The sequence below is a fragment of the Bos grunniens genome, chromosome 9, assembly GCF_055505025.1.
Source record: "Bos grunniens cultivar Pamir isolate PY7600 chromosome 9, Bosgru_T2T1.0, whole genome shotgun sequence".
Lineage (NCBI taxonomy): Eukaryota > Metazoa > Chordata > Mammalia > Artiodactyla > Bovidae > Bos > Bos grunniens.
The window spans coordinates 43223993-43236265 of NC_141173.1; the positions used below are offsets into that span (position 1 = coordinate 43223993).

The 12273-nt window shown below is 40.3% G+C and overlaps 1 protein-coding gene across 7 annotated transcripts in view; it reads left to right on the forward strand.

The window, feature by feature from the left end:
* The window catches only part of SCML4 (Scm polycomb group protein like 4), a 100029-nt gene that overhangs the window by 41496 nt on the left and 46260 nt on the right, over positions 1–12273 (forward strand). For 4 of the 7 annotated variants that reach the window (XM_086317464.1, XM_086317463.1, XM_086317462.1 and 1 more), the window contains one exon: positions 1646–1860. The exons of the other annotated variants lie outside the window; for them this stretch is intronic. In XM_086317464.1, the coding sequence (XP_086173590.1) occupies positions 1705–1860 (156 nt within the window). In that variant the 5' untranslated portion in view covers positions 1646–1704. The remainder of the gene's footprint in view (positions 1–1645; positions 1861–12273) is intronic. 7 annotated transcript variants of the gene reach the window in all.

The window sequence follows — 12273 nt, forward strand, 5'->3', positions numbered from 1 at the left end:
CCTTGGACTTTTGACACCATCTTTTCCAGAATGTCTAGATTTGTTACTGAAAGGACCATTTTGTAGATGCTTTCCTCCAATTCTCTGAAATTATTCCAAGAAGTTATTTTGAGACTCCCCTATTAAATAACCTATTTAATTTTTTAAAACCTATTTAATTTTTAAAAATTTCTGTCCCATTACTTAAAATTGGATTTGACTCTGTGTTAAAATGGTCTATATTTGTAACAAGGAATTGGTGAACAGCATCTCCCTGATTGATGGATGAAATACAATACGTAATCATTCAGGTGTTTTGTGAATTGAGAGGACTGTGACAAGACTCTCTCCAAGTATCTCCCCAACCACGGAGGTACTTAGTATTCCACTAAAAATACTTCACTGTTGTTCCATTGGCATGAAGTCTGTTGATCAATTTAGTTCCCTGGAAGGTCCTTTGTACTCCTGAGATTGATGTGCTTTCTATAGAAGGACTTGGAAAGCAGCACAAATCCTGGCTTTTCCTCCCTCTAGGGAGAGGGAAGTAGAAAAAAAGAATGCAATTTAAAAGATGACTATTTTTCCTTAGGAAGTTATTGCTGGCATATTGAGAGATTTGGGGATAGTTAAGTGTAATTTTGAGTAATACGAATTCTTAGGGTAAAGTACTAATTAGTTTGTTACCCTCTCTTTAATCTTCAAAACCTATTCAACAAAAGGAGCTTTGTAGGCCTTCTGTGGTGGTCCAATGGTTAAGACTTTGCCTTCCAAAGCAGAGGGTGTGGGTTCAATCCCTGGTTGGAGCACTTATTTTAAGTATTTTTAATGCTGAGCATAGTAGTACAAGGGGGAAAGGATTTGTACATGGTGAGCAGTTACCCATAGTCCCACCATCTTTGCTATTGGCCACTTAATCACCACATAAAATTTTGCAGAGTTGAGACAACTTTTACCTGCACTTTGTGGGATGCTTTTTCACTCAACCTCATGTTATTAAAAAGAGTATTGTTAAAGGCTTGTATTTAGCTGATTGTGCTATTCTTTAGATGTATTAACCATCCCCCGATTGCTTGTTATTGGGCTCTATTCATTTTATTTTTGAGAGTATGGAAGCTGGATCACATAAAAATGAACGTCTCCATATGCAAATCTCTGTCTACATTTTGATTGAGGAACATAATCAACTTTAATACAATTGATTTCCTCTATTAAATTTATTTCATGGGGGGAAAAAGGTATAACTATTTGTTACCCAGCCAAAGGGATAGGAGTGAATGTGAGAAAAAACTGGTTGTGTTTATTTAATGCTATTATTATTTCAGTTCAAAGTTGAACTAACTGGGAAATTGAGGCACATAGATAAAACTGTCTCCTTGCTGATGATACTACTGGTTGTACTGGTTGCTGGGAATCTATTGTCCTCTTTACCTAGCCAGTATCTTCCTTACTTCACTATAGTCCCCTGGAAATTCACTATCCTTGAAATTATACCAGGAGCCCAAAAGCACTTTAAAAGCTCCAACTAATGCCTGGCTCTCTCCTATTTGGTCTTCCCCTCCCTTTGGGGTAGGTATGGCCAAAATCACCAAACCGGATCCATGTTTGCCTTGCAAACCAAACAAACACTTCTGTTTTTGTTTTGCTTTGTGTCTGGACTAATTCTTAGCACCTCTTCTGCCTGTGAGCGATTTGTCACTTCCTTCTGTAAGACTGGCACCAGCAGAAATGCAGTCTCAGAGGATCCCGGGGAGAAAGCGAGGCCGACCCCCACTTCACTCGACACCTGTGAAGATGGCAGTTCATAACATTTATTCTGCTTCAGCTGGTTCTTTACCAGCAGTGAAGATCCCAAAGAAAAGAGGGCGGAAACCCGGGTACAAGGTATGGCTCCATCATCTCCTTTCTCCAAAGTGGGATTGGGCCGGGGCATGGTGCTTGGGCAGACCTCCAGTGCAAAGTGTAATGAAAGGTTGGAAGTTGGGTAAAGACAGGGTGAGAAATAAGTTTCTCTTGGTGAAGAATGTGCCAGACGAAGCTTCATTGTTGCAACATGGCACACGATACATGCTGTTGCTGTCGTGTGCATTTTTACAAGTAGAGAAAGCAAATTACACCAGATGGGGAAAGTTGTGAGGCGAGCAGATTTTAGGGTCATAGCTAAACACACGTTATTAAGCTTCGCATCTCAATTAGCGTTTCAGACACTGAGCTTTCCCCTGACTGTTCTTATGAGGGCGGCTCTGGAAGCCACTTTCCAGAACTCATTTGTCATTAATTTTAGTAGAAGCAGATGATGTTCCTGAGACATTTAAATTAATAATGCGAGCAAGTTAGTGTCAAAGGATGTGAAGAATTTTCCCTAACACAGCCTCAATAAGGGGACTCATCATGAAAATGCAGGGTGTTAATTCATAGTTTCCTGCTTACAAAAGGTGCTGACGTCAAGTTTGGCTACAAGGAGGCACATGAAGCGAAATGAAAATCCTGTTACTCTTTCAAGAATTAATGATTTGGCGAGGCTTGAGGGGGTGGAGAATAAATTCTCTGATGTAACTGAAATCACATAAAACAACTCAAACCCAAGGGAGTGCTTCTCCTCCAAGATGTTTGTGAAGAGTCTGCTGGAGAAGAAAGACCACTGAGTTGTTTTCCATGAGCCTTTTGGGCATTAGAAAATGAGCTTCAGACGTTTTCCTTTGTCTATTTTTCTTGAAATAAAGGGCTTATGTTTCCATCTTGAGATCTGAATACTCAAACCAAGATGCAAATTGGCAATTAACTCTCATATATTTAGGAAAATGTATGGAAATTATTTCTGGTCAGCAGAAAGACAAAGCTTCCAGAAGGATCGGTCATGAATTCAACCTCTGTCCCTTTGGCTCTCCATAGTTCTTCCAACTGCTGGGAAATAGATGCAGTGAGGTAGGGGGAAGGTGACTCAAAGTTTTTTGGGGGGTCACTGTTTTTCGTAAAAGAAGCTTTTACTCGGCCAGCTCTTGCAGCAAAGTCTTCCATCACTGGTTCTTTTCCTAACAAAGAGAGCTTCCTTTTTCTCATGGACACACCGGTTCCAGAACTGTGTCTCTGAAGCTGGCCCAGGGCAGGTCTCTCTGCTCAGCTACGTGTACAGTTGCTGGGGTCTGGGAATGGCACCTGGAAGGCTGGAGCAGGGCAGCCCTTCTGCATGCTAGAGCCAGGGAGTGAATCTAGGAACTGAAGAAACACACAGAAAACATTTCTCTCCTATTTGCTCTTTCTCCTGCTCCCCTGGGAGCTGTGACCCAAGAATGAAAATTACCGACAGACACAGCATTTATGCGGCCAGGAAAAATGGAAATTCACTCTGTGGATTGAGCCCAACTTTGCAGTTTTCCCATCTCTTGAAAAGGGCAGTTTTCAGGGCTCCCAACGTTCAGAGACAACTCAGGGCAGGAAGAAAGTTTTGGGAACCCTTACCTGACACACAGCAGGTGGATCTGACTCCCATGCCTCAGAAGATCTCTTTTCTGGGGATAACAGGCCACTGCTCCTCCTTTCGGAGAAGGCACTGGCACCCCACTCCAGTACTCTTGCCCATGGACGGAGAAGCCTGGTAGGAAAATCCCACGGACGGAGGAGCCTGGTAGGCTGCAGTCCATGGGGTTGCTAAGAGTCAGGCACGACTGAGCTACTTCACTTTCACTTTTCACTTTCATGCATTGGAGAAGGAGCTGGCAACCCACTCCAGTGTTCTTGCCTGGAGAATCCCAGGGACAGGGGAGCCTGGTGGGCTGCCGTCTATGGGGTCGCACAGAGTCGGACACGACTGAAGTGACTTAGCAGTAGCAGTAGCAACTCTTTCTTTAGTCCATCTCCCATATGTTTGAGGGAATTGTGGGAGTTATTTCAGGCCAGCAGCTCCCAGATAGCTCCCCAAGCCATGGGCTTCATGTTCTAGAAAAACAGCTCCAAACCAGGTGCCAGTCTGCACGAAGTCCTGACCTGTTGATGGTGAGAGGAGAAAAATATCTAAAAGTCCTCACAGACTAAAGGGACATCTTTTATTCTGAAATATCTGCTTCTTGCTATTTTGTTGTTCAAAGTTTATAAAGTGCCATATGTTGCAAGGCTTTGGTAATCTTAAAAAAAATAATGTCCTTACTTGGCAAAATAAAGTTAGCAACCTGTTAAGTCTATCCGATTTTATTTTGGCAATTTCTTAGACCCCGAAGCCCCATTTTACCATTAACAAAATGGTTTTAATTGTGGAGAAGTCAACAAGGAAACTGTACAGTTTGATTTCATTTACCAAATGGTCACTCATTTTGGCGATTTTAACTATCTGGGATACAGTTGGGGAGCCAGAGTTGTTAAAAATAAAAACTCCTGAGCAAGTGAAATAAGATATTATTTGGTCTACCCTTAAAGATCTTGTACTTTATTACTAAGAATATGCTTCCAAATCCTCCCTCAGAGTCTATTTACCTTTGTTGTAGACACATTTCTTACAAGCTTGATTATCACAGTTTAATAGCCTTCGATTTAAAGGTAAAGATATTTGGGGAAGATAGCATACACAGCTGGATACTGAAAGTATAATTATATGATTTCATATTAATAATTTAGAACAATAATATTATCAATGTTATAAAATCATACATAATATAACTTTTATTATATCAGTACATTATCATGATATATTTATGTTAGCAATATTATCATAAAATGACAAGTGTTGAGCCTTTGACAGGCTTTTCCCCAGGGGATTCTGAGGAGGCCTTGTTGTAGCGACTGTATCACCGGTTTGTATTCATTGAAATTTGCCACTTCCTGCCTAGTGCTGTCCCAAGCGGCTCAGTCAGCCACCTCCGTGTCCCAGCAGACATGGAAAATCTCTCAGGTCCAAGTATGAGGACAAGCCTCTCCCTTTGAGACTCAAGCACAGCTGAACACAGGCTGTGACATTTAACCCTCTCTCTGTGTCTTGAGAATAACATGAGTAAATTACAGGCAGAAAAGGAAGAGTCTAACTAGCGGTCAGATGTCAGCGCTCCAGAGTTCATGGGTCAGCCCTTCTCCCAGGGCCCATCTGGCTATGTCTTTTGGCCTTGGCCTGCAGCCACTTTGCTGGGGCATGCTCACTACTGTGAGAGCATCATTTTATGGCCTTATTACCCCCTTCTCATCCCAGTCAAAGGAAGGAAAAACCTCTTAACATCATAATTTCTCCTTAAGAGCCATGAAAACAACCTTCCTCATTATCAAATAGAACATTTATACCTCAGTTTGAAGAATCTGTTATTGATTTAGGTTGTCAGCTCAGAGACTCCCCAAGGCCAACAGGTAGGCTTTCCTTACATTTCATGACTAAGGAGACCATTGAGGTCTTTTTAAAAAGATCAAGAGAGAGGGTCTGCTCCAGGGACAAACCCTAGCTTCCATTCTGCAAACATAGCTGATTATAATGGTTCCATATAGCAGAATTTTCAGCTTCTGTGTCTTTATAATTTAAGCAGGAGAAAAAGCGATGGGTTTTTAAGATAGCCATCTGTCCCCAATACACAATTACAGTAATCAATACTAATAGCAATAATAGTCATAAGTAACACTGAACACTTTCTACATTTGAGTCTCTGAGCTTAAGCACTATATATATATGTATTTCTTGTATATCCTTGATAGTTCAATAGTGAGAGGAGTCAGAAAAGTGGCAGGAATTAGGCATGAATTAACCACACCCTGCAGTCTGAGACCACATAACTGTCAGGTCAGGAGCACTCTAGACCCTCAGCAATCTCTTTGCATTATTGTTCAGAATAATATTATGTTTCCTGATTCAAAAAAGAGTAGATTATGTTGTTCTGTTTAACAAGCTGAGGAAAGTGTAACATGTACAAAGAACATCATTCCCGAAATATTAAAAACAAATTCAGCTGCTGTAACAAAGACTGAAGAACAGTGGCTTAAGGATGATAGAAAGTAATTTCTATCTCATGTTAGTGTCTGGGAAGGCCATCTGGGGCTGATTTCGTGCCTTGGTGTTGAGGACCCAGGCTTCTGTAATATTGTTGTTTTGCTATCCTAATGGGTTTCCCAAGTGGTGCTTAGAGGTAAAGAACCCACCTGCCAATGCAAGAGATGTAATAGACATGGGTTTGATTCCTGGTTCAGGAAGACCCTCTGAAGGAGTGCACAGCAACCCACTCCAGTGTTCTTGCCTGGAAAATCCCATGGACAGGGGAGCCAGGCGGGCTGCAGTCCATGGGGTCGCAGGACTGAGGTGACCACAGCTGTGCTATCCTAAGACACAGTCTCTACTTCATGCTCTAAGATGGCTCCTCCAGGTCCCACAAGCCGATTAGTCCAGCCAGCAGAATGGGGACAGAGGTAGCGGAGGGCAAGTTGTTCCTCTTTAAGGATGAAAGCTTCAAAATTGCATACAACCCTCATGCTTGAACTCACTGGCCAGAACTCACTGAGTCACTTGGCCACACTTAGCTCCACAGGAGGTGACAAAATGTAGTGCTGAGTGACAAGGTGATGAGCTAAAATTCAGAGATCTCATTAATTAATGAAGAAAGAGGCATGGATATTTGGGAAGAACTAGCAATCTCTGCTAAGAATTTAAAGGACAGTCTTCCATTAACTGGAGAATTAACTTTATGAAGAAAGTACTTTTCTAAAGAACATGGGTAAATGCAACATTTGGTTTTGTTCCTCCTTTTTTATTGTCATCCTTTTCCCCACTGAAAAACTGTGTGTTCTTGACATTGTAACAAGGATGTCAAATTCCCAAAAATCTCAATTAAGAGAATGCTCAAGCTGAAAGTAGAAAGGATTTTGTTTATTTCAACAAAATTCTTTAAAGCCTCTTTCTAAAATGTGTTTTCGTTATAAACGCTGAATGGGTTTCAATGCTTCTTTGATTATCCAGATCTTGTATTGCCTTGAGAGTCATAGTTATGAACACTAAATGTAGTCTAATAGTATGCAAGGGAAGAATCAACATCTAACTCTTCCTGTGCCTACTTCCTGTCCCTCACCTGCTGATGGTGCATATGATGTGCCACCTGTGGCCATGAGGGAAATGACTACATGGGCACAAGGCAGGGGGCATTCCCTTGGGCTGAACAGTGTGCAGCACCTAGGGCAGGGACCGTCTCCCCTGTGGTTTTTCTGTGACACCCCCACTCCCACCCTAGGGCTGAGCAGTGATCAGAGGTGGGGCTGAGCAGTCATCAGAAGTGAGGCTCAGCAGTGGGTCAGGGGCAGCGGTACCTGGTGAATGTTTTCTGATCAGCATTTTGAATGTAACTCAGAAATGAATGTTAGTTGGTATTTTCACTTATTTTGAGGAGTAATAGAAATGTAAACAGTGAAGTTGTATGTTGAAATTTCACTCATTCGTCAAGGATGTGATTGACTTTGCTGAATCGGATACCAGTTGGTGAAAACAAAAAGTGTTTGTTTTCATGCTGTTCACTGTGTAATGGCTACAGAAAAGGCACACTTTAAGTTTAATTTGCATTTTAAGTATTTTCTCCATTACTCTCTTAAACCTGTGAGTTAACAAAACAGTAAATCCAGCCCTATTTGTAGCATTTGCCAGTTTCCAAGGTGTAAATATTCCCAACATGGCCAATTTCAAGGCACAAATGTAATGTTCCAGAACGTGGAGCTGGTCAAAGATACTGCAGTATCACTCCTGTAACTGTATTTCCACACAGATGCAGCAGTAAAATAATTAGAAAGTGGTGAGTTTTGATTAATACTCTGTGAGTACATGCACTTCAGTTTTTAATAATTGCTGTGTTTAAACACAGATATTGCAAACAACTTGCAATATTCCTGAAAATTTAACAATCATATCTTGTGAACTGACATAAGCTGCTCCATCTCACCACTGCTCTGAGCTCTGCTATGCACAGAATGCCTGTAACTGCACGTTCCATGTCCCCCCTCTTATCTGCAGGGCTGACCCCATGCCTGCTAATGCATAGAACTTAGCTGCCTCCCCCGTTTCTGAAGAAACTCAGTCACAGCAATTTACATTCCTTGAAGTGTGTGGTCTCTACTGAAGGTTGTCGGGGTCACAGGACAGAGTGGACACTCCATTAAATATTTCACATGAATGGATCTGTTTTTCTGAATTCCACTTTAGCCAGTGATGGTTATTTTTGTTTTCCTTTTTCTTCCTTCTGTCTCCTGATAACTCATGGAGTACTGGCTTCATTGTCTCCTCTCCAGATCGCCTCTGTCAGGGGGAATTTAAGTCATTCTCTTCAGTCCCACCCAGACAGAACAGTAGCACCACCACCACCACCTCCCCCCATGCCCACCCACCCTGTTGCACTTCACCAGTTTCACTACCTCTCTGGGTCCAAAGGAGAATATAAACCCAACATAGAGTTGGTGGGAGAAAGTTCCAGCATCCTCATGTTATTCCCATCCCGTTTGCTCCCCTGAAAAGCACAAGAGACTAGACCATTACCCTCCCATCTCTGAGCATCCTCTTCTGTCTTCGTTATTATGCAGGCAGTATATCGTATTGGGGTAATTTTATTTTCCTTGAGAAGTTTGTGCAAAGATTGGTTAACTGGGATCTCAGATTTGACTGAGGGGTATATTGCCAAAGCAGGTCCCAAGGCCAAAGGATACTGGCCCCTCCATCCCTTGCATGTTTAATCTCTCCCAAGGGCAAGGAGAAAAAGGTGTGGGTAGACTCAGACAGGCTGACTCCTCGGAATGGAATTAGGTCATTGGCCACAAACTTCTTGTTGTTGGAGCTGATTTGCATTTCCAACAGGCAAGTTTTTCTAGACTGAAGTCTGAGGTTAAACACGGTGAGGTATTCAGTTTTCCCCAACCCCACTTCCTGCATCGCTGCAGAACCCTGAGGGAGTTTTGTGTGAAGAAATAGAGCGAACCTAAAGGAGCAATGTGTCCCCAGGGAAAGCAATGGGCAGGGACGTGGACAAAGCTATCCTCCAAAGGAGTCAGAGAGGAAAACATGATTAAAAAGTGAAGGTAGGGAAAACATGATTAAAAAAAATAGAACCCAGTATATTAGTTTCCTAGGGCTCCTGTAACAAAATACAACAAACTGAGTGACTTAAAAAATACAAAATTTTATGAAAATTTTATTTATTTTTAATTGAAATATAGTTGATTTACAATGTTGTGTTAGTTTCAGGTATACAGCAAACTGAATCAGTGATATATATATATATATATGTATTCTTTCATATATAAGAAAATATTTATTCTATATTATATAATATAGTTATAATGTTATATAATAGTATATATTATAATTGTATATATAATTGTATATATATCATTATATAATTGTATGTATATAATATTATATATAGCAACATTATATTATAATGTTGCTGTTGTGCTTAGTCACTCAGTCATGCCCAACTCTTTGTGACCCTTTTGGACTGTAACCCACCAGGCTACTCTGTCCATGGGATTTTTCAGGCAGCAATACTGGAGTCGGTTGCCATTTCCTCCTCCAGAAGGCTCAGCAGGTAAAGAATATGCCTGCAGTGCAGGAGACAAAGGAAACACTGGTTCAATCCCTGGGTAGAATATACGTATATATTGTCTTTCTCTGTCTGACTTACTTCACTTAGGACAATAATCTCTAGGTCCGTCCATGTTGCTGCAAAAGGCATTATTTTAATCTGAATACTATTCCATTGGGTATATATGCCACATCTTCTTTATTCATTTGTTGATGGAACAGTAGAAACTTATTGACTCACTGTTCTGCAGGCTGGAAATCAGATCAGGGTCGGCCAGGTTGGTTCTTTCTGAGGGCTGGTAGGGAGGACCTTTTGTAGGTCTCTCTCCTGGCTTCTGGGGGCCTCAGTGTTCTTTGGCTTGTGGATTGTCTTCCCTCTGTGCATGTTTGTCTCTGCGTCTGAATTTCCCCCTTTTATAAGGACACAGTCATACTAAATTAGCGCCCAATCTAATGAGCTCATCTTAACTTGATCATCTGCAAAGACCCTATTTCCCAATAAGATCACATTCATAGGTGCTGGGGGTTAGGACTCTAACATCTTTTGTGGGGAGACACATTTTAATCCATAGCATTCAGTGTAATAATCTTTATCTTTAAACTAGGCATTTAGTCTATTTATATTTAAAGTAATTCTTGAAAAATTTGGGTTTAAATCGATATTTTGTGTATTCTATTCATCCTACTCATTCTGTGTTCCTTTTACCTGTCTTCCTGCCTTCTTTTTTTAAACATATAATTCTTTCTTTTCTACTCCTTGAAGTTTAAGCACTGTGTTTTCTAGTATATTACTGATTGCTCTAGAAATTACAGCATGCTTACATAGTAGAGTTTTCTAAAGTTAATCTTACATTTGCTTCTTCCCAGATAATACAAGGACCTTAGACCACTTTTAACTCGATTTATCACCATATTTGAATATTATTGTCAACACACATCTTAATTATTTTTTGTTTTTTAGTCCCCTTAAAACAATTATTTTTGTTTTGTAGAGTCATTTTCATTTAGAATCACTTGCTTACTTACCACTCAAAAATTCTTTATTCCTTTTTACATATCATACATCCTACCTTAATCACTTTCCATTTGCCTGTAGTACATCTTTTAGAAGTCTTCTTTATAGATCCTCTAGTGAGGAATTCTCTTAGCTTTTGTTATCTAAAATTACCTTTAGTTCATCTTCACTTTTGGAAAAAAAATATTTTTTCTGCGTCTGATTGTAGATTTCTAGGTTTTTATTTCCTTGCAGCACATTGAAGATATTATTTTGTTTATCTCCTGGGGTACATTGTTGTAAAGAACTCAGCTATCCATCTGACTTACTGGAGCGTTCCCTCCAATAAGGTTTTGTATTTTTAAGCTAATTTTAAGATTTTTTTTTCTTTTTCTTCAACATTCTACAATTTCATCCTGTTGTGTCTACCTATGGATTTCTTTTTTATTTAGTGTGTTTAGAATTTGTTGGACTTCATGAATCTGTGTATTAGAATTTTCATCAGCTCTGGAAAATTCTAAGCCATTATCTTTTCAAATGTAACTTCTGTTCCATTCTTTCTGGAACTCTAACGTTAAAATGTCTATATTTGCCTTGTCTATTAACCTTTCTTCCATAGTTTTTATGCATTTATCTACTTTTTAATGAATTTCTTCTGACATATCTTCTGGCTCATTAATTCATTCTTTAGCTATATTTGTTGTTGTTGTTTAGTCGCTAAGCCATGTCCAACTCTTTGTGATCCCATGGACTATAGCCCACCAGGCTCCACCGTCCATGGGATTTTCCAGGCAAGAACACTGGAGGTGGGGTGCCAACCATGTCCAGCTCTTTGTGACCCCGTGGACTATGGCCCACCAGGCTCCTCTGTCCACGGGGTTTCCCGGGCAAGAACACTGCAGCAGGTTGTCATTTCCTTCTCCAGGGGATCTTCCCGACCCACAGGTTGAAACCATGTCTCCTGCTTGGCGGGTGGATTTTTACCCTTGAGTCATCTGGAAGCTATGTTTAGTATGCTGTTAGATCTGTTTATTTAGTTTTTAATTTTAGTTATTGTATAGAAGTTCAATTTGGTTCTTTTGTAGTTTTGCTGTTATTTTTATAGTTTTCTGTTCTCCAGAGATATTTTCAAACTTGTCTTTTATATCTTTATACAGAATATCAGAGTTGCTTTCATGATCTCAGTCTGATAATTGAAGTATCTCAAGTATTTGTAGAGTTTGATTGCTGTGTGTTTTTATTGCCCATTCTTGCTTGGTTCCTTGCTTTCTTGTGTGTTTGAGCTGTTATTCATTGACTTTGAAAAATTATTTTGGAGATTTCTTTGAGACCTTTCTCCAGTGATGATTTGAGTTTGTTTTTTCAGGTAATCTGGGAGCATTGCCAGATTGGGTAATTTTTAAACTAACTTCACAGCCTAAAGTTTTCTTGGTGACCCAAGTTTTGTGAATTTGGGCTGCAAACCTATGTGAGCTCTGGCTTGTGGCAATATCTTCCCAGGGATTCTGCACACCCTCTCCCCCTGTATTAAGGCAACTTTCCTGAGAGTCAGGGATGGGTGTGGTGAAACAGGACAAGTTTACAGCTAGCTGGCTCACCCTTACCCGAGGTTTTAACCCTTCGGGTGAACCCTGGGATCTATGGCAATTCCAAGGCCTAGATTTCACCTGTATTTGGGCCCAATTATTCTTTATATTATATATTGTTAGCCCCTCCTATTTTTACTAATCTTACATTTTATCCATTGTAAGTAGTTGTTTTCAGTTGATCCAAATAACATAGTTTTCTA